A 23,875-nucleotide genomic window follows, 5' to 3' on the forward strand; every position below is an offset into this window, starting at 1 on the left:
TTTCTCAGATTAAGTGGGCACTAGGAATTCTAATTACAGGCTTCACGTTTTGCTAATCACTTTCTGGTTGCCAGTATTGTAGTTAGAGGGCCAGTGTTGAGAACGGCAAAAGACAGCATAAATAATAGGAACATTTATATAACAATTAATTCCACCCGCTGCCCCACATATGGTTAAACGGCTGGGAAATGCATCTTTTCTACATAACATTCTACATTATATAACAACATATAATTTCAACCCGCCGCCCCACAATTGGTGCATTGGCAAGGAAATGCATTCTTTACTACATTACATTCTATATTTTTAAACAACTATACCCCACCCGCCGCCCCACAACCCGATACCCTGTCGTAGGTTTCAGGAATTACTGTCATAGGTAGCATGATTCTTGTAATATCCCTGGTATCTGTGGAGGGCAGGGTCCACTTTGCTGGAGATCATGCCTCCTGAAGGGCAATGCAAAATGCAAGAGAAGTGCTTTTAAAACATGTCATAGCTCAGCCAGTTGGTGGAAAAAGCCACTACGATTCCCCAGGAGAATAATGTTGTCAATGTTCAGTGAGGGCATGAAGGGACCAAGGAGGCAGGTTATGCTTTAGGGTCACCTGCCACCACTGGTTTAGGGGTTATGGCATCAATATACATAGGTCCCAGGTTCCATTGTGTGGTGCAACCTGAGGCCTCAAATGTTGCTGGACTCTCTGCCTCTGCCACAGGAGTGGGAACAGGTGGGCTTTGGTGGTGGTATGTGGGCCACCAGAATCTCATCCTTTGAGGACTACTATTTACCTTTCCTCTGCTTAGAGGATTACAATGATTGTTAGGGCTTCTCTGTTTCAGGTAGTAATGATGATCGCAAAGCCCTGTGACGAGCAGCCTTGGCTCCTATAGCCACTGACCACAGTCTGGTTGTAGACTGCAGAAACCTTGGAAGGAAGTGCCCCAAGGGACTCCTTCCTGGCGAGAGAAACTGGAGGAAGGTGACAGACTTCCAGCTGGGATGTGGGGACCAATGTCCCCACTGGGTGGTAAGCAAATGACCCCAAAGTCGGTGTGGGGAAAGCAGTAAGAGGAGAACCCCTAACCATCAGGGGTGCAGGCATGTTCGGGCAGCCCTGAGGGCCCGCTGTGGGAGGTTGAATGGGTGGGAGTACAGTCGCCAAAGGGTAAACATCATCGTAGCTGTAGCATATGACACTGTAATAAGCGTTGGGTACAACCACTCATACTTTTTCTTGGCCTCTTAGTAAATTAATTTGTCCAGAGTACTATATTATTTTATTTTCTCCTCTGTCTGGAACACAGTCCAAACTGCCAAGTAAGGAGAATGGTGTTTTCCACAGCTGACACAGATGGGGGAGGGTCACAAGGAATGTTCACATGCAGTGGTCGTCCACAATCTCTGTAGATAGGGGCCAACATTTGCAAGAAGAAGACATGTGCCAGAATTTCAAACATTTGAAGCACCGCATGGGGGAGAGGGGAGGGGAAAGGGGGGGGGGGACATATGGTTTCATATCGCTTCAGTATACCATCATGTTGACCTTTTCAGGCAATGAATGACCCTCAAAGGCCAAGATGAAGGCACCGGTAGCAACCCTTTTGTCCTTTGGCCCCCTGTGGACACAATGGACAAAGTGTACACCCTGTCACTCCAAGTCGTCATGTACCCAACATCACATTTCAAGAGCAGGTCTCGGTGAAAAATGATGCACTGAACCATATTTAGACTGTTATGGGGAGTGAGAGTCATCAGTAGGTCACCCAGCTTGTTACATCTGAGCAGCACCTGTGACTGGGCAGGGGATGCTGTTTTGATCAAAACTGACCCATATTTCATTTTAGAGATGGTTGCCACTTCCCCAAACTTGACTTCTATGGTCTCCACAAATAATAAGATATTTGTGGCCAGAAGGAATCCCTACTCAGTCCTTGTGCAAATCAAGTATTGGAGGGGGGGGGGGGGGGGGGGGGGGAGTATCTCTGCTTAACACTTAGCCCTACGTTCCTCCCACAGCATAGCCAGGGAAGGGAACATTTTAGGGTCGTATCTCTCTGCTTGACGCTTAGCCCTATGTTCCTCCCCCTTGCATACATGGACAGTTTTCAGCTCAGGTAACAACAGAGCAATCCCTGCATGGGCAAGGAGCTACCACTGTGCAGGTACTTGACAACCCACACCCCCTTCCCCACAACGAGATGGCTACAGTGCTAGGTTTTGGGTGTACCACCTTATTAAAGGGATGGGTGCAAAGACAGAAAGGCACAAAGGTGGAGCATACACCACATTGGGCGACTTTCCCTGCACAATCTGCACTTCTGGAGAATTTTGAAAACTGATGGCAGGTAAAACCAAACAATGGGAACCATGTAATTATTTAATGAAAAGTTGCAGAAAAAACCAGAAGTGGAAACTTGAGTCGTAAGTCATACACCAGCTCGAAGCAGGGTCTGCACCAAGAAAACTATCCAATGGAGAGGCACAGGGGGAAAGGGGTTGTGAAAGTGTAAGCTTGCAACATGGAAAGGAAGTAATGCTGCAAAGGCAGGGCCCCTGTGGTAGCCAAGTGAGAGCCAGGAGGGTGGTGGGTGGGGGGAGGGGGGAGGATTTAGGCAGAGAGAGAGAGAGAGAGAGAGAGAGAGAGAGAGAGAGAGAGAGAGAGAGAGAGAGAGAGAGGGGGGGGGGGGGGAGGGGAGGGCACAGACTAATAGCAGATGGGGACATACACATCCCCAGTCAGCGGCATGTACTCAGATAGTATTGCAATAAGAGTAAACATATGAAGAGCTCCAATTAACATATTACTCTATATTTGCAGCAATCAGTTACACTGCTATATTCACAAAAAGCGTGGAGAGCTACATCAAACCAGTCTAGACTGAAGACCACAACAAAAACATTCACAAAAACAGACGAAGCTGTGTAGCCAGGTGCAGATACAAGGAAATGTATAGGTGTACTTTAAACATCTTTAACTCTATGTTTACGACAGAGAAATTATACTAATCAGATAGGTCTCTGCTTCCATAAATTTCCTCCGTTTCTAGTTCCTAAATTACAGAAAACATCAAAACTTCTGTCAGTGACAGTCCCTTCAAAGTTTTTGTGGGTTAGGATTTTTAAAATTGAAATAGCCTTGTGTACTCTAGGGAAATAACTGACTATTAATACAAGATACTGACTCAAGGTCAAGATAAATTTGGACCATATGAAGATGACATGTCTTGTATAAAGCCAAATAGTTTCTGAGAAAATCTGGAATTTCAATCCACTGTATACATTGTCTATTCAGAAAGCTACACTATTGTTCATCAGCACAGTGGCCAACACCCTCTGCTCAAACTCAAGTGGGCCTCATTCCTAATGGTGTACCAGCACAGAATGTGCTTAGCATTACAGGACAGACCTGCCTAAGACCAGAAATGGCCGTGGCTATAGTAACATTCTTATGACTACTAACATAATTCAGAGTTTTCAACATCATAGGAAACATGTGGCGACTCTGTGACTGCCCAATTATTTCCAGGTGTAGCACCAAACTATGCTCCAAAATTAACTTCATAATCCCTTGTAAGATACAACAGATATGATTTTTGTCTCCAGGGATGTCAATCTACATGTAAGTTCTCAACTATAACATTGCAAATGATATAACCCCTATTATGGTGTGTTGACCAGGCACCAGTGTGTCATTGGCTTGGAGCACTCTCTTTCTATCATACAGAGGCCATGCTGTCTGTCAGTTCAAAACTCCCCGTTTGACTACTCCACTTTGCCAGCATTTCTTCTGTCTTCTTTAATTCGGTTGCTAATGGCCAGAATGAAATTCAGCAAAAAATCATAACAAAACCTTAATATTCATGGTGTTACTGCGAATGAATACACAGTTTTTGAAACTTTTTAACTTCCTACTGCACCATTTGCCACAATATCAATTGGTTAAAACTTAGGTTGGTTTAGGTTCTAGAGAGAGATACCACAGAGAAACATCGATTATGTTTATTTTGCTACAGAGAACTAGTTAAATCAAACCAAAACTTTCTATGAAAATCATGTCGTGTGAAAAATAAAGAAGGTCTGCATTTGAATTTGAAAATATGAAAACTGCTCCAACACTTTCCAATGTTGACCATTATCTAATGCACACCCAGCTTACAAATAATCTCTGGTAAATGACCTGTTTTCAGAAAAATTAGTTCTTGCATTACAGAAGTTATCCCTAACATTTGTTCCACTCTTAATAGAAGACTAAACCTACATTTTTAAGAATGAATCCTCTTCTAACAGTAGAGTTGGAGGAAGACGGCGGCACAGGGATCACAGGAACAAGAACCATGTGCTACTAAGGCAGTCACTTGAAACAGAGAAAGATTACCTCCCATTGGTTTATGAAGGAGTCTCCAATATCACACTGGACTTTTTACAAACTAAAATGTCTTCCTGACATAGAAAGTAGTCAAGAGTTATGGGGAAGTAAAATATTCCCAATGTTTGTAGGATGCCTTCTCACCTGCGTAACTGGTAATCTAATCAATAATCAAAGAAGTAGTGTTGCTTTATGGTTAAACTATCAAAGTTAACCTGATGATTTCTGCTCAGCTAGTAAGTATGATCACGGAGTTTTGGTCAAATTGCAAAGCTTTCACTTTCATGGCTGCCGCCATGTCATTACAGGCTCAACAGGTAGCTGCCACAATGTCCTTACAGGCTCAACAGATAGCTGCCACAATGTCATTACAGGCTCAACAGTTTGTATTCAGTGATTAAGCTAACTCAGTGTAAGAACCATAATGCCAGTTCAAACAGAACTTTAGAATCGGGCTATGCAAATGTGACACACGATCTGCAGGCATATATGAACTTGATATGAATGGAGATACTCAAGTTTGTACTGACTTTTCTACCCACACCTGAAAACTATGTCTAAATAAATAAAAAAATAAGAATTCAAATTTCTCAGTTGCAGTGCATACAGCAAAATGCACGGTGTGGAATCAGGAAGAAGAAAATTAAACATACACTGGGAAGTTTTCAAAACAAACAATGATAGATAATACTAGAGTTCTCCATTAATGCTTGGCAGGCAATGATGATTGAATGTAATGGAGCATTAAGGCAATATTCACAACTTTTCTGGAGAAGGAAAAAACTATGTGCATGCAACAAATCCAAAGAAACAGATTACTATAGTATTATATATAGTCCTAAAAACCTATAAAAGACAATTTGTTTCTAATGAACCGGTAATAAAACTGAGGTGAAAACACTAATTGTTGTATTATAAGAAAATTATACCACTAAAAAAGTTGTAAGTATGGGGTGCTTCAATGGCATTTGTAGTTTAGGAAAGATTTGTGTGTCACTTATGTTTCCAGAAAAGTTTAAATAAAAATTTTATTTCTAGTAAGTACACAAACACGACACAGATCTGACACCACATTTCACATGATTAAAAAAATATTTTCCAGTGAGTGTAGGACTGGATGAACCTTACAACATTGAGTATTAGCACTGCAGATGTTTACAGAGGAATGTCTAGCCCTTTCTTAAACAACATTTATTCCTGTAACAATAAGAGAAAGAAAAAAATTAAAATACAAAAAGAACCATTATCCATGGTGAAATTTTACAGCTTTAAACAGGTACAGTAATGTAACACAACCTTACCTATTCTTTTTTTGTACATATCGGCTCCAACACCTTTTGAGCAAAGCGAGGTAACACAAAAGCTGTACGATGTGCTTCAGGTGAGTAGTACCTTAGACCAAGATCATCCAATTCTTGGTTGGAAAATATTCGTAATGGCTCCTTGAAGTTTACAACCTATTAAAATTAGAAATTACAACAAAATTAGAGAAACTGCATGACAACAGCTTAATGATTCTTTCAGTGTTTATAAGGGAACATGAGACAGGACTACCTGTTTATTTATTCATTTTTTAATTCGAGCAGCAAGTTTATGACAGTATCTTAAAATGTTTGAAATTAACACTTGTCTGGGGTTTCACCGGTATGAAGAGGACTCCCAAACCAGACCACAATTGAAGCTGTCTCCCACAACCACCAGTCACTCCAACATCTCATACTTTACCCTTTCTTATTGTATTAATCAAATACATTATTGGGCCAGAGCAAAAAAAAAGAGAACTGATATTAAGTGTCTACTCCCCAACCTGTATTGCAGACACTTTACTTAGTAAATGATTGCAATATTCCAGACAGACAATATTACAGACAGACTTACAGTGAAAAATACAGTGTTCACTAACCATAAAACAATTCTTTGCTAATAACTGTCCAGCTGACACAGGCCGGGACTTTTTTTTTTAGGGTGCAAAACTGCTATGGTCATTAGCGCCCGGTCTGTGACTTAGAAAGAGGTAAAAAAAACGAAAATGGAAACCAGCAGCAATGGGAAAAAAACTCAAAAAAATTGGAGAAACTAAAAGCAGAAGGAAAGCTTAAAAAACCACTACAGAAAGGGGTTGGTTGTCCCCAAAAAGAGCTTCAAATGGCTGACGTCATGTCACTGGCACTAATAAACTCAAGAACGCGATCGGCTGAGCGCGTGTCATCTGCTAAAATGGATGATGTTTCAGGCGACAGCTGTAGACGGAGTAAACTAGGGGCACTCAAGTAAAAGGTGTCTTACCGTCCACAGCTGAGAGCAGTGGGGACAGAGTGGGGGAGGATCGCCGCTTAAAAGATATCGATGGCTAAAAAGACAGTGCCCTATCTGGAGTCTAGTTAAAATTACCTCCTCCCGACAACGCGTTCGGGAGGAAGAGGTCCAAGCACAGGGAAGAGCTTTCACGTCCCGCAATTTATTATGGGGAAGTGTCGACCAATGTGCGTGCCATAAAAGAACAACACGACGACAAAACACTCCATAGATCGGCAAAGGGAATCGTGCGAATAGCTGGCCGAAGAAGAGAGATGCAGCCTTGGCCGCTAGATATCGGCTGCCTCATTTCCACAGATACCAACGTGTCCTGGGATCCAGAGGAATGCCACCAAGACGCCCCCCAAGTGGAGCAAGCATAGGCAATCCTGAATCCGGTGGACCAGAGGGTGGACAGGGTAGAGAGCTTGGAGACTGAGGAGAGAGCTGAGAGAATCTGAACACATAACATACTGTATCCGCTGATGGCGACAGATGTATTGGACAGCCTGGAGAACAGCGTAAAGCTCCGCAGTATAAACCGATCACTGGTCGGGAAGCCGAAATCGATTTGGGGTGTCGCCAACAATATAGGCACTCCCTGCACCAAACGATGTTTTTGAGCCATCAGTGTAAATTAATGTGGCTTCCTTTATTTGTGCACATAGAGCAGAAAACGCCCGACGATAAACAAGTGAAGGGGTACCATCCTTGGGAAACTGACAAACATCACGGAGCAGGCAGGTCCGGGGTCAGAGCCAAGGCAGTGCTGTACACCAAGTTGTCAAGAAAGTTTTAGGAAAGCGGAAGGAAAGAGAATGGAGCAGTTGACGGAAGCGGACTCCCGGTGGTAGTAGGGAGGAAGGGCGACCTGCATACTCTAAATCCAAGGAGGCGTCGAAAAAAATGTCATGGGCCGGATTAGCAGGCATGGAAGACAAATGGCTACCATAACTACTTAGAACGACAGATCGCGGTTTGGACAGCGGAGGTTCAGCAGTCTCAGCATAAAGGCTTTCCACAGGGTTGGTTTAAAAAGCTCCAGACACTAAACGTAATCCACAGTGGTGGATAGAGTCGAGACGCCAAAGAATAGACGGCCGAGCAGAGGAGTAAACTATGCTTCCATAGTCCAATTTCGAGCGCACTAAAGTGCGATAGAGGTGGAGTAGGACCACTCGGTCCGCTTCCCTGGGGGTACCATACAGGACACGGAGGGTGTTCAGGGATCGCAGACAGCGAGCCGAAAGATAGGAAACTTGGGAGGACCAGCACAGTTTTCTGTCAAACATAAGACCCAAGAATTTAGCGACGTCCGAAAATGGAAGGTTGATAAGTCCTAGATGTAAGGAATGTGGAAGAAACTCCGTACGACGCCAAAAATTAACACAAACCGTCTTACTGGGAGAAAAGCTGAAGCCTGTTTCGATGCTCCAAGAGTGGAGGCGATTGAGACAGCCTTGAAGACGTCGTTCAAGAATGCTGGCCCGTTGAGAGCTGTAGTAGATCGCAAAATCGTCCACAAAGAGGGAGCCCGAGACATCAGGAAGGAGACAATCCATAATTGGATTTATGGCAATGGCAAACAGTACAACACTCAGCACGGAGCCCTGGGGTACCCCGTTTTCTTCGGAGAAAGTACGGGAGAGAGTAGTGTTCACCCGCACCCTAAATGTGCGCTCTGCCATAAATTCGCGAAAAAAAAGGGGCAACTGACCGCGAAAGCCCCAGGAGAACAGTGTGCGGTGGATGCCTGTCCTCCAACAGGTACCGTATGCTCTCTCCAGATCAAAAAATATTGCTACTGTTTGGCGTTTCCGGAGAAAATTGTTCATGATATAAGTGGAGAGAGCAACAAGATGGTCAACTGCAGAACGATGCTTTCGGAAACCGCATTGGGCAGGTGTTAAAAGACTGCGGGACTCCAGCCACCAAGCTAAACGGCAATTCACCATACGCTCCAAAACCTTACATACAATACTCATGAGAGAAATGGCGCGATAGCTAGAGGGGAGATGTTTGTCCTTTCCAGGTTTCGGAACAGGAACGACGATAGCTTCGCGCCATCGTCTGGGAAAAGTACTGTCGGTCCAAATTCTATTATAAAGGCGAAGGAGGTAACGCAGACTATGGTATGATAAATGCAGCAACATTTGGATGTGGATACTATCCGGTCCTGGGGCGGAGGAGCAAGAAGAAGAGAGTGCATGTTGGAGTTCCCGCATGGAGAAAACAGTATTGTAGCTTTCGCGATTTTGAGAGGAGAAAGCAAGAGGTTGCACTTCCGCTGCACGTTTCTTCGGGAGAAACGCTGGTGGGTAATTTGAAGAGCTCAAAATCTCAGCAAAGTGTTGACCCAATGAGTTAGAAATTGCAACGGGGTCCACTAATGTATCATGCGCGACAGTGAGCCCAGAGACCGCGGAGAAACTAGGCGCGCCTGATAACCGTCAAATCCGACTCTAAACTTCCGAGGAGGGAGTGAAGGTGTTAAATGAGCTAGTAAAGAAGTCCCAGCTTGCCTTCTTGCTATCGCGGATGACGCGACGGCATCGCGCACAGAACTGCTTATAGCGGATACAGTTGGCCCAAGTAGGATGGTGGTGGAAAACGCGGAGAGCACGTCGCCGCTCATGTACTGCATCACGGCATGCCTCGTTCCACCAAGGAACTGGGGGGGGCGCCGGGGCAATTCGGAGGTGCGAGGCATTGAACGTTCCGCAGCTGTAAGAATAACGTCTGTAATATGAATGACCTCAATGTCGACGCTAGGAAAGTGACGGTCATCGAATGTCGCTAGAGACGAAAAAAGTGTCCAGTCGGCTTGGGCAAACTTCCAGCGTCTCGTGCGCATATATGGCAGTTGTGGCTGCAATCTAAGGACGCATGGAAAGTGGTCACTCGAGTGTGTATCAGCAAGGGCGAACCATTCGAAGTGCCGAGCTAGCAGAACAGTACCGACCGAAAGGTCCAAATGAGAGAATTTTGTCGTGGAGGCAGACAAAAACGTAGGGTCCCCAGTGTTGAGGCAAACAAGATCCACTTGGTGGAAGAAGTCTAGCAATAGTGAGCCACGCGGACAAGGAGATCCCCAAAGCGGGTGGTGGGCATTGAAGTCCCCAACCAGTAAATATGGGGGTGGAAGCTGACCAGGAAGATGAAGGAGATCAGCTCGTGTCATTGGTGTGGACGATGGAATGTATACAGTACAAAGAGAGAACGTGTATCCGGAAAGGGAAAGACGGATGGTGACAGCTTGGAAGGAAGTGTTTTAAATGGATGGGGTGAGACTGGAGAGTTTCATGGAGAAGAATCATGAGTCCTCCATGTGCTGGAGTGCCTTCAACAGAGGGGAAATCATATCGGACGGACTGAAAATGAGGGAGAACAAAGCGGTCATGGGGACGCAGCTTTGTTTCCTGAAGACAGAAGATGACCGGCGAGTAGTATCGTGAGAGGATGGACAATTCATCCTGATTGGCTCGAATACCGCGGATATTCGAGTGGATAATGGACAAAGGGTGAACAGAAAATGGAGGAATGTGACCAAGGTTGCTGTCAACTCAACGACTGCTCGGAGCTTGCGACCGACAGCATGGAATAGCATTCAGCTGAAGGCAGAAGATCCTGATCCATAGGTTGTTCAGGAGCAGCTCCTGCCACCAGCGATCGGCCGGTTGATCGGCCGCCAGCAGTGCGCCTCGGCGACACAGACGGCCGAGGGCGATTTCCGCCAGGTGGTGCTGTAGATGGGACACGCCTTGGCGGAGAAGGGGAGGAACTGGGTTTCTTTGTAGCCTCCTTGGAAGTATCATGTTTAGATGAAGGAGGAACCGACAGTTGGGAAGTTGCGGGACATAAAAACTCTTCACGAGTATGCTCTTTTTTCGAAGTCTTGGTGTCTGACTTTTGGGCTCAAGATTTAGCAGAACCCGAAGAAGGGTGAGCCAGAGAGTGGGCAGGCGAAAGTGGTGAGGTTGAACGGGCGATCTTTGTGCTGGCCGATCTGATGACCGTGGCACTAAAGGTGAGGTCGCAAGTCTGCGTGGCAGCCTCCTTTGTTGGCCGAGGAGAAGCAAGGACAGTGCTGTATTTTCCTGTCTGAGGCACGGTGGGCTGTCGACTGGCGAATAATTTTCGAGCAGCAAAGGTCGACACCTTTTCCTTCACTCTGATTTCCTGGATGAGCTTTTCGTCCTTAAAAACGGTGCAATCTCGAGAGGAAGCAGTGTGGTCACCCATACAGTTGATGCAGCGAGGGGATGGAGGTGGACAAGCACCCTCATGGGCATCCTTGCCACACGTAACACATTTGGCCGGATTGGAACAGGACTGGCTGGTGTGATTGAACCGCTGACACCGATAGCAACGCGTAGGGTTTGGGACGTAAAGGCGAATGGAAATTATCTCATAGCCTGCTTTGATTTTCGATGGGAGTTGAACTTTGTCAAATGTCAAGAAGACAGTGCGGGTTGGAATGATGTTCGTGTCAACCCTTTTCATAACTCTATGAACAGCCGTTACGCCCTGGTCAGACAGGTAGTGCTGAATTTCTTCAACAGACAATCCATCGAGGGAGCGTGTATAGACGACTTCACGCGAGGAATTTAAAGTACGGTGCGGTTCCACCCGGACAGGGAAGGTGTGTAGTAGTGAGGTACGAAGCAATTTTTGTGCCTGGAGGGCACTGACTGTTTCTAACAACAGGGTGCCATGCCGTAATCTGGAACAAGACTTTACAGGACCTGCAATTGCGTCGACACCTTTCTGAATAATGAAAGGGTTGACCGTGGAGAAGTCGTGACCTTCGTCAGACCGAGAAACAACAAGGAACTGTGGCAACGATGGAAGAACTGTCTGTGGCTGAGACTCAGTGAACTTACGCTTGTGAGCAGACATAGTGGAAGGTGAGGAAACCATTGCGGAAGAATCCCCCATGATTACCGGCGTCTCCGATGGTGCGCTCCTCCCTTGTGGGGGCCCTCTCTGAGGGCACTCCCGTCTTAGGTGATTGTTCACACGTCAGGTCACACCTCCCGAGAAACGGACGGAGGGACCAATTGGCACTTTCGGAAGGTATCAGCTCAGGTAATTACCCCTCCCTGGGCCTGGCCGTTACCAGGTGGTACGTACATGTCCTACCTGTCTACCCGGTTCGGGGAATTAAGCGTTACCCAGTCACCGGCTACGCATGAAAATGCGTGGGTCGGCCTTCACACACGCACAGGGAGGAAAAAAGAGAAAGGGAAAAACAAAGAAAAGGAAAGGAAAGAAGAGAGGTCTCAAATGCCGCAGTGGAGAAAAGGATAAAGAGAAGAGGTAAGGAAAAGAGAAGGACAAAGGAAGGATGAAGACATGCAAGCGGAGAAAGTGAAGAATGTGCGACATTGTCGAGCGTCCGTCTCCGGACGTAGGCACAAAACATACTCCCAGAAGGGAAGAAAGGGAAGGAAAGAGCCAGAGGTGAGGGGGGGGGGGGGGGGGGGGGGCGAAGATGGGGGACAGGGAAGGATGCGGAAAGGGAAGGTATGCAGCCCGGAAAGGAAGGAGGGCCACATTAGCTCGGGGTCCCGTGTTCGCTACGCACGTATCCACAAGAGTTGTGGACCCCCTGGGGGGAGGCCGGGACTGCAGCAACACACGCACACACTGACAATCTCTCCAACTCATTTCATAATCTTCTAACATATAAGTGCCCATGATGTGTATTTATCAACTGATGATAGCATATTGGGAACTCCCCCAGCATTCGTGAATCATTGGACAAAGCTTACTACTTCTGTATCCTTCTATTTTAGTACACAAAATTTTAGTCTAACTAAAATATCACGTTCAGACAGTCAATCATCGTCTCGAAAGTGTTCCTCCACTGCAAGTAGAACACCATGCTGTAAAATGCTGTCGTATACTTCTACAGTTAGCATTTTCTAAAGCACAATTGGCAGACCACACTGTAACCAGGAAAAAAGTGCCCCACACTGTAACACCATCACCTCCTCTGTACTTCACACTTAGCACAACCCATGATGGCAGGTAACATTTTCCAGGCATTTGCCAGACACAAACTCTTCCACTGGATTGGCACAGGGTATAACATGATTCATGATAAATCACTTGTTTCCTGTCATCCAAAGTCCAGTGGCATAACTACTCACAACTGAAGTGTCACTTAGCACTGACCACTAAAATGTGTGGTTTATGAGGAGCGGCTCAGTCATCATACCCCATTCTTTTTCACTCCCTACATACTTTCCTTTGTGCTAGCGGGACTTCTGGTAGCACTTCAGATCTCACATGTGATTCCTTTCACTGATTTCGTGTGACCTTTTTTACAACCACCCTCCACAACGCTTGATGGTCCCTGTTCGTCAGGACGTGAGTTCTGCCTGGTCTTGTTTTAGCTGTGGTTGTTTGCTTTTCCATTTCCCAATCACATTACCCAGGGAAGCTATAAAATGGTTGAAATATCCCCAATGGATTTGTTACTCAAGTGAAATCCGATGACTCGTCCACATTCGAAGTCCCTGAGCTCTCCTGATCGACCTATTACAAAGTTGTTTGTCACTGCTTTTCTATTGACAACACAATATTCCCCATTTCCTTTTATACTGACAGGTCCGCTTCTAATGACATCTAGTGGTCAATTCTGAATTACATAGTGGTCTCCAGATTCTTTGGATCAGACAGTGTATCACCTATGTATTAAAAAAACGCAACACACAACACAAATTTCTTAACAAAAAAGGAACAGTGGTATTTGTAACTATACACACTCAATTTCGATCAGGCATATCCTCAATCAACTTAAAAGAATCCCATCAATAAAAACAACTTTAGGAGGATATAGCATGCATAAGTATAACACACGTAACAATGAAATAAGCAAAAAATAGCTGGCCAGCCAACAAAGTCAACACAACAGTCAGATGCAGCAGACACATAGGCTAAAATCAATGACGGTACTTGTTACTTACAGTATACTTTGCTGTACAGAAGGTGTTTGTGCATTTTTGCACCATATTGTATGAATAATTACAGTTTATAGCAATGTGTGTGGTTTGAGAATGGGTGTGTCAGCCCAAAACTGGTAATCACTGCAACAGAGATGGATGAAACAAAAAATTACCCAATTTCATTAGTACTGAATAGTTGCTGACCTACCATCTCGTGGCAGCATGCCTCAAATTACTGAAAAATGCTTTACACACGCGAAAAATTTCTTTATTGAGAAGCTGAATCACACTATATTAGTACCGGGTGGAATCTGAAATGTATTAACAATCTTGTCATTGTCCTCCTAAAAGACAGAGGCATCTTTCCAGGCCAGAATTCAACAACAGCAATGAATTAATTTTCTGCAACTGGTAAGAAGACATTCCAAATGTAATACTGAAAACTATTGTATTTTTCCACATTTTGCTGCATCAATTACAAGATTTTTGCATCTAAACAGTCCTTTTTAAAATATTTGGTCCTACTTTGCTCTGATGTTCCTGAAGATAGATATTATGCTGCAGAAACAGTAATCCATTGATACTTATCACTGGTACTATAACATATCATAATATATCAATGTGTCCTGGCATTTTCTTACTACACAAGCAACTTTCACTCTGAACAATAAAGTGTAGTTTGCACACAGTTCTTGTGTGAAACCTTTCTACAAAGCATTTTACAAGATAACAAGAAGCTTCGTCTTCATGTCCACTACTAATTTCTCTACTTATTTGTGCCACCACCTCTACACATTTACTTGCAGTAAACTTCTTAATTTTGTGGCTTCCTTTTCCTGTTTAACTACATTAAAGTACCCTGGAAGTCAGTAATGTTCACCTCATTCGCAATTCAGAGAGCAAAATCTCTTGGATGTCCCTTGGTAACAGTGCATTGACTCTCTTGACCAATTCAAAATCTTACTAATAGTTTTTCTTTCACATTTTTGTTGCAAGTTTCCCTCTTGTGCATATCTCTTACTTTATATAGATCTTTCTTCCATTTACACAATTCATGTTCAGATTTTACAACACAAAATGAAACTGGTTTTGCACGCTGCTTAAATTTATGCTTTTCTCCTTCCTCTGTTTTATCAAAAGAATTTACAGCCATTTCTTTCCCAGTGAAAGCTATTACTGCACATATTTTCTTTGGAGTAGAAAGATACCATGTTTTTGTTCTGGATTTTAACACAATCTCATGTTTCTTCTAATGTATCCATAATTTCTAACAAAAGTCTACATCATTCAAATGAATGTACAAGAAATTATCTAATACATAACACACATGTACATCTCCAGGACAAGTAGGCAAATTCGATTGCGTACCATGTTCTTCAGTTTCATTTTAGCAAGATTGGAAACATTAACTGGATTCCACATTACTGTGAAACTCTGGAACCTGCACAAAGAGGCTATTACCAATTACGTAAAAAGTTCAACTTTAATTCCATTGTTAACACTTAACAATACTGCAAAGGCAACAGCTAATTATTATAGTTGTTAAATGAGATGCAAATTTGAATGAGTAGTAACTGAACAATTGTGTCAGAAAACTGATCAATAGTAATTGAAATTCACTTTACAAATTATGATCGTGTTGGGCCATGTAATCTATTTATCGATGTGCAGTCAATCGAGGATATGCACCTACATCTACATCTATACTCCGCAAGCCACCCAACTGCATGTGGCGGAGAGCACTTTACGTGCCACTGTCATTACCTCCCTTTCCTGTTCCAGTTGCGTATGGTTCGCGGGAAGAACGAGTGCCGGAACGCCTCCGTGCGTGCCTGAATCTCTCTAATTTTACATTTGTGATCTCCTCGGGAGGTATAAGTAGGGGGAAGCAATATATTCAATACCTCATCCAGAAAAGCACCCTCTCGAAACCTGGACAGCAAGCTACACCACGATGCAGTGCGCCTCTCTTGCAGAGTCTGCTACTTGAGTTTACTAAACATCACCTGACGTGTTGTGCCCACACCTCCAGCAACGTGGAGAGCTATAAATTTGGCAATTTTCAACATTTCTTTAATCAATACTTGCAGGTTTCTTAGCAGCTAGAGACATTGCATTTCTTTTTGTGTATTCTTCCTGTGGAAAAACATTTAGGGCACGTTTCGACATGTCTGATTGGACCACTCCCTTGTTAGACTGAATGTAAGTAATTCTGTCACCTAGATTGCAAGGCGGAGGGGAGGGGGGATGTGAATCACCATTATCTGTGGGTAAATAGGCTATTATGTTATTGGTTACCCTACACGGCACCTTATCAGCAACATGACGACATGCTCTAATATTATTATACACAATGGTCTGATGAATTCTGATAATTGAACACCATCATTTTAATTATCACTGACAGCCAATATAAAAAACAATACAGGAAATATCAGTAATTACTAAATTCCATAGTAACAACAGTACAGAAAGAGTGGTTGCTATTTTTATGACAACACGATAATTGCAACTTCAGTGCAGTGACTAAATCAACTAAAGTTCACGATATATTTTCTGCTTTTCCTGGGGATGTCAACTGTGTAGAATACAACTATTAGAAGATTATTTACCTTTTCCTGTGTAGGTATGAAAACAATGCAATCAACTGAGAGGTGTGCAGATCAGTGTTATCAAGAGGGTGTAGTTAAAGACACTAAGAAGATGGGAGAGAATTTTCGTTTCATGCTAATGGTCATGTGAACCACAACTGCATATGAGGATAATCTGTGAAACAAGATTTGAACTTTAGGTTACAGCTAGACATTTGCAGGAATAGGAGGTACTGAAATGAGTTCCAATCAAGGAAACCAAAATCTCTCCCTGCAAAAAGTAAGAGGACAATGAAAGAGGAATTATGATGACTCAAACTGTCTCCTTTATGATGACAATTCAAATTCTTGCAGTAACTTCATAGTTCTAGGGATGGATACAAAAGAGAATCACTTTATAATTTAAACCACTTCACATTTAATATGATTATTAACAAACCACACCCATTGGCATACACACACCCTGCAGTGGTATAATAAAGTTTCAACTGTAATTGGGTACTTAAAAAGAAATGAAGACACTTCTATTATCCCATCACATTCTGACTAAACCACACTGAGCACAGTCTCCATACAATATTACACACTTATGTTAGCAGTTACATAAACACTGCTTCTGTCTTGATGCTATTTACAGTACCTGGGATCCACATCACATTTAGCTGATGAAGAGGTTGGACAGCAAATTCCACAACACCAGGTTTCATGATTCATTTGTAGAAGCTGGTGTGACTTTTGAAAAACAAGTTTTATCATCTTTTTCAGACATCCTATTGGATATATCTCACATCTGACAGGTGCAACTTCCAAAGAGCGACTGAACTGACAAATGAAGGAACAGAGGCCTTCTACACATGTAATTTTTCATTTGGTTGTTCTGTCCTGGCACACTACCAGCAACTGAAATGAATGGGAAGGTATCCTATACCAGAACGCATTACCTACAGAACACATTAAAATGTTTTTGGTTTTGGGTTTTACGTATCTCATTAATGAGGTCACAGCACGTAACTGAATTGAAACTTTTTAACTTACTTGGTTTAACTATTTCAGCAGCACCAGTTCATTTAATTTTATTTCAATACCATTTATACAGATGAAAAACTTAAAGACATAATAACAAAAAAATGGGAATGAAAGCATACTGAACAAAACTTAATACTCTGAGTGTCATTCCAGTAATATTATGTTTTCTTCACTTTTTGAAAGAATGCAATGTTTGTAATATTACGGGCACATCATCTTTGTAAGGACTATCATGGCAATTATCATGAAGGTGCTGTGACTGTAATATTATAGGCATGGCACTGTTTACAACAGGAAAGACAGTAATATTACAGGCATGGTACTCAATGTGTTAATTACTGATGAGCAGTAAAACCCGAAACCCTCCACTTTTAATCTAAAGATCATCATCATCATCATCCAGTAACGAGCAGATGAGAAATGAATAACAGCCAAGTCAATTTTTTGATAGCTTTTCTAATCTCAGTTGATCAGGGCTCACACATACTCTGCAGTAAGTACACACTGACATTAAGGCAAATTATGGATAGACATACGTAGTAGGTAGATAGAGAGGTAGGTAGACAGAAACAGGAACCATTCTATTCTGCCACAGTTCCGCGCTTGCACACTAGAAGAGGTGTGTGTATGTATGCACAGAACACAGCATTTCGATCAGGCTTTCTGTTTGATGTGTGGTCAACAATAAGAAATACATTAGCTCTTGAGCTCTTTTTTTGTTATTGGGTGAGATATTCTAGACATTTTCAGTGAGTAATTTTTTATAAATACAGTAATAAAACAAATGAAAATTCTCTTTGTATTGCCATTTATAAAAGCCGTGTACCTAAATATAGCTTCTTATTGTAGAAATGGAATGAAACTAAGAAGGTGTAAGTGTGCTTATTGAGGCCTAAAGCTAGGAAACGTGTCCATATGATCCTATCGACAATGTACCACGGAAAGGCACGTCTACAGATTCATAATTCTACATTTTATGCAAATGTGCAAATAATTTTACTTTCATCATATGTAGGCCTACTCACTTTAATTGGTGAAAGTACTGCATGTGTTCGATTGCATCTTTTGCATTACTTCTGTATGCCCAGCACGATAGTGTAGAGAAAATAGCCACGAAAGTTGGATCACTTACGGTGGCCGTAATCAGTGAGGATTCTGAAAGCTGTTTTTGCATATTTGGGGTCGCACCATTGTGAAATAGCTTCTCTCATTGCTCTGTCACTTGCGTGAATCCCATCATTAGCGATCGACAACGCACATCCATGCTGACAATGTTCCTAAATTCATGTGGATCTTCAGGCATCTACCATTTCATTAACAGGGAGTCGTCGCTGCCTCCACCCCTTCTTCCCTGCCAGGATCGAATTCGATTCCTACTCTTAGCATTACGTCGCTGTTCTGTCCTTCTCCTAATGAGTAAATGGGACACTGTCACACGGCAGATACTGCAATGTCCTTCATGTCTAAAATGCTGTGAAATGTAAAAACATTTCAAGCCATGTGGTCATTTGCTTTCACTGCCCTGGTCTTTTGTTTGTGAATCTGATTGTCTCACACTTGTATCTGATGTGACCGTATTAATGTTAATTTTATCAACAGGGGGACTACGCTGGAATATGAATGTGTTGTGAAATAATGTAACAGTGTTTCCATACAAAGTTACACGGCAGTGTTGAAATATACAATATAAAGTAATCTGGACAAAATAGAGGGTTCTTTAAAAGTTCTCTAACAAAATACGTGAAATGAAAACATCTTCTCTAGCAAATGTTTTCAATGATTTGCCAGGATCGTTCTTGGAAACTGTTCAAACCTACCAATGCTATGCATGCTTTGTCTTGTAGGCCCTGTATGCAGGAGCTCTCACGGAAGATTTGCAGATGGTATGGAGTAATTCTTTCCATTCTCTTTCCGTTTTGCGGCATTTGATCGCATGCAATATAATTTTGTGAGCAAGATTTTCTTCTAAAACTAAGCCTACCAGTAGGTGTTGTCAGTCAATGTAAACTGTGCTTCAAGTTCACTACAAAAATTAATAAATTTATCACGCACAAAATACCTAATCTTGACTTTTGTGACTAAGTGCTGTCAACACTAAAATCTGACAAATTTTTACTTAAGCTGGTCTAACAGTCCCTGGTAAGATATTCACCTATAGAGTAGGTGGAGTTGCCAATCGAGAAGTCTTTCAAACTCTGTTTAAACTGTGCTTTATTTGAAGCAATAGTTGCTGGCAATTAATTAAAAATTGTGTGTTCTTGAATATTGGGCCCCTTTTTGGACCAAGGTAAGTGATTTTAGGTCTTCATGTAGATTGTTCTCATTCCTGGAATTGATACTACGTATTGAGCTATTGGTTGGAAATAGAGAACTATTACTTGCAACAAATTTCATATACGAATAAATACACTGAGAAGCAGTAGTTACAATACACATTCATTAAACAGGTTTCTACATGATGTTCTTGAATTTACACCACAATTGAGTCTCATTACATGCTTTTGCATGCTAAAAACTTTTGCTTGCTTTGACAAGTTATGCAGAATATGATCCCACATGATGTAATAGACTTAAGTAACCATAGTATGCAAGTTTTTTCATATTTGTATCTCCTACATCTGACATTCTTACTGCAAATACAGACTTCTTTAAGCACTTTAGCACTTCTGTGGTATGCACTTCCCAACTGAATTTGTTATCAAATTGTAATCTCAGAAATTTAACATTGTCAACCTCTTCAATCTGCATGCCTTTGTATGCTATACACATGCTGAAAGGAAATCTGTTGCAGGTTCTGAACTGCATGTAGTTGGTCTTCTCAAAGTTTAATGACCGTGAATTAGCTTTAAATGATTTAGTAACAGCAGTGAGAATTTGATTAGCAGCCATTTCTAAATCTGTACTTGACTTGTGGCTTATTGTAATGTTTGCATTATCTGCAAACAAAACAAACTTAGCATCTGGCAATGTAGCGAACGAGAAGTCATTAATGTACACAAGAAAAAGCAATGGACCCAAGATGGAACTGTCAGGAACACTACAGGCAATTAATTCCCAATCAGATGAAGACTGACTGCTTACTGTACAGGTATTTTGCAACGACACTGTTTCCTGTTGGATAAGACACAAACCATTTCACAGCACTGCTGATGACACCATAATATTCTAATTTACTTAAGAGAATGTTCTGAGTCACACAATCAAAGGCTGTTTGTGTATTTGTAGATTCATTAAGGGCAGTGCAAGGAAAAGCTACTGAATCAATCCACTGCATTAAAAAAATATGGGAAACAAACAAAAATAGTAGCATATGTTCCAAGTGTTTCTGCAAAGTTGACACTGATTGAATTGCAACTTGTCACAGATGCAAAATGTAAGCTGGACTAATGATTGTAATGTTTCCGTATATAACAACTACTTAACAAAATCTGATGTTGGCAGCTGGTGCCACAGTAGCTGTCCATGCATTGTATATTTTACTTCAGTATTGTTTACATCTGAGATAATCCAAATATTGGATGTTGTGATTAAGCAACAAGTCAATTATTTAAATTTTTTTTCAAATGAATTCCTCTTTTTCATGCATATATTGTGCTCTCTGCTAATTTTTATGTTGGAAGATTTTTTTTCATTTTGGAAACTACTGTCCCAGGAAGTGCTACATTTCTGTGCATCTGTTTTTTCTAGTGTTGCCAAAATACATTCCCCTCAATCTAATCACATCACCTCATGGTAGAGCTGTTCACATTAAGGGAAGGTGAAACATTGTGTGTAAAGTAATCATGCAGCACAGGAAGAAAATGACTCATTTCAGCAGACAAAGTGTTTCCTTAAACAGCTGAATAGTAATTTGAATTGTGTGATAAAGTCCTTGCAGAAGAAGAACTATGAGGAAGATGAATATTTCAGTGCTTAAAAGAGAGCCAGGTGTAAATGAACAGTTGTCATTTCAGTTTGCCAAGACAACATGTTCAATATTTCCTATAAAATATGGCTCAGCTTTGTGGTCTATTGCATTACCACTTAACTTTTATGTTACAGCATGTGATTATGTCAGAGCTATATGCAAGTGGCATCACAGAGTGCATGAATCACCTGGTTTTACAAGTGATGCAATAAGTATGTCCACTGAATTCCATTGATTTAATTCTTAGTGAAGATGTGTGTGGAAACAAGACTCTCTCTGAACTTGAGTGGCCACATGAGCCATCAACTGTCACTTGATAATCACTTGGTATTACTGATAAAAACCATTACAGTCTATTATGTCTCGTGTTGTGAGAATGCTGAAAATCTTTGCCCAGAGAAATAAAAGCTAGATGCAAAACCTGAACCTAACTATCTTTGACAGTTAGTGAACTAGGTTTGTGATAAAGAACACTTAACTAGTTTCAAGTTCGTTTTGTTTGAAAACTGAAAGAAAAATTTATTTCAAAAAGCACTGGAGAAGTTCTCTGTAGTAATTAAAATGATTATTTAAGTGTGTAACTTATTTGTTGCTGAAATCCCCTTTTTGAGGACATCATAACTGAATGTATGTGCAGTAGTGACCGTAGTGATATGTTGAAAATCATAACTGAAACATATATTCCTGATCTTGCAAAATTATCAAACAAATGGTTCCAGCTTGATAACTGGCAACTTAACTATTCTAGCAGATAGGCTGGACAATTGTTAATGTGAAAAGTTAGCCAATCACTTTTGTGAACCTCTGAATGGGAAACTGTGCAATGTATCCCTCACAAATAACAACATAACTTTCATATCCACTATCAGATAGGCAATCATGTAACGAATAATCTTGCTACATCGTAAGTATCAATGGTATTGGTAAGAGAGTGTTAATGTTCGAGACCGTAGTACTTAAGGTAGGAACTACAAGAAGTCTATGCCTTCGGGTAATCTGGAGCTTTGAATTTGAGGCTTACAATGAAAATGGAATTAATTCCTTAAAAATGATATTGGTTTCAACTACCAACCATATCAAAATGCAGTACTATAATATCCAACAGAGGACACTTGTCACAAGTAACATTAACGTGCCAATATTATGGATGAAATAATGAAAGTGGCCAGTAGTTGCTGTATAATTTGCACGGTGTGTTAATCAAAAGCTAGTTTTTCAGGCATCTCAGTGTTTATGCTTCATATCTCATGAAATGTGTGTCTTACGATGATCTAATTTTGCTGGAACATTCATTGGTATATGTGGATACTATCTGCAAAATGTGTTGCAAATAAAATACGATAGAAGTAATAAATTAACATGTCAGATCTAATGTGGCAGTTTTACTGCATGAACAGCGAAAATGTAGTAAGCGATAAATTTTTTTCCTTTCATAGTTCTGTGGTGGGCATTGTTATCTACATCATCATCTATGCGATTACTCTGCTATTCACAATAAAGTTATCAGTGAGAAAAAGTTTTGTGAATATTTTAAATCATGTGTAAAGTTTGTTGGACATCACTCATTTTCAAATACTGGATGAATATAGTCCGGGTAATTTGCACTTCATGAGTTACGCTGCCTGAAGAAATAGACAGTTTCTAACTGTAATGCTTGTCTTTTTGCATTAAACCTTTAACATAAGATTACACCTCTTAATGAGGAGATTACGACAGGATTTAAAATTTTTAAATATGGTCAACAATTATTAGGTTAGTGCTTAAGTTCGTAGCATTTTTATTTTCATATTTATATTCTGGTTACTATGGGTTTATTTATTAACTGTAATTTATTATTTTTAGTTCACAGTTGCTATTTGAGGTTACATATTGTCATTTGGAGATAGTGAGTGGAGCTGTGGATGCTAGAAAATGGAGTGACAACTGGAGAAATCTGAACATTTCCAACATTCTTCTGTTTGGTTTCAATAGAAGGGTGACAGCAGTGGAGGCAGCCACAAACATTTGCATCATGTATAGGGATAATGCCACTGGGCAGAGCATGGCAAGAAAATGGTTTTCTCGGTCTGAGGAGGGTCGTTTTGACATTAAAGACACTCCACGTTCGGGAAGACCTTCAGGGTTTCATGATCATCATTTAAACACATTAATCCACAATGGCCCATGTAAGTGTACTCGAGAACTGGCAAATGTGGTGAACTATGATCATTCTATCATTGTGTGACATTTACATGCAATGGGTACGGTTAAAAAAAAAAAATCAGGTGTATTGGTGCTGCATGCTCATAAAAATCAGTGCATAGTCATATGTGCATCTCTGCTTGCTTGTCATCAATTGGCTCATGAACAACCCCAACCATTCCTATTCTGTACCATTACTGGTAATGAGAAATGGTACCTTTATGCTAACATAAAGCAAAGAAAGGAATGACTGAGCCCAAACAAAGCAACAACTCCCCATACAAAGACCTGCATGCATCCACAAAAGATAATGTTATACATCTGGTGGAACAGCAATGGTGTGGTGTACTACGAATTGCTTCCGTGAGGTGTGAAAATCACTGCTGACACTTACTGTCAACAACTGAGATGCCTTGCACGCACAATCTACAAACAATGGCCAAGAATACTGCTTGAAGTGATGCTACTCCATAATAATGCCTGTCTGCACTCTGCTAGAATAATAATTAAAAAAAAACACTATATAGGAGTTGGGAAGTTATTCTGCACCCA

The 23,875-nt window shown here is 41.5% G+C and overlaps 1 protein-coding gene across 1 annotated transcript in view; it reads right to left on the reverse strand.

Annotated features, from left to right (window-relative positions):
• Positions 1 to 5,384: 5,384 nt before the first annotated feature.
• Positions 5,385 to 23,875, reverse strand: part of LOC126469703 (spermidine synthase) — a 55,602-nt gene continuing 37,111 nt past the window's right edge. Inside the window, exons 5-6 of the mRNA XM_050096879.1 lie at positions 5,672 to 5,827; positions 5,385 to 5,567 (exon numbers count right to left, since the gene is read on the reverse strand). Of these exons, the coding sequence (XP_049952836.1) occupies positions 5,672 to 5,827 (156 nt within the window). The 3' untranslated portion in view covers positions 5,385 to 5,567. The remainder of the gene's footprint in view (positions 5,568 to 5,671; positions 5,828 to 23,875) is intronic.

Source organism: Schistocerca serialis, chromosome 3 (assembly GCF_023864345.2).
Source record: "Schistocerca serialis cubense isolate TAMUIC-IGC-003099 chromosome 3, iqSchSeri2.2, whole genome shotgun sequence".
NCBI classification, from domain to species: domain Eukaryota; kingdom Metazoa; phylum Arthropoda; class Insecta; order Orthoptera; family Acrididae; genus Schistocerca; species Schistocerca serialis.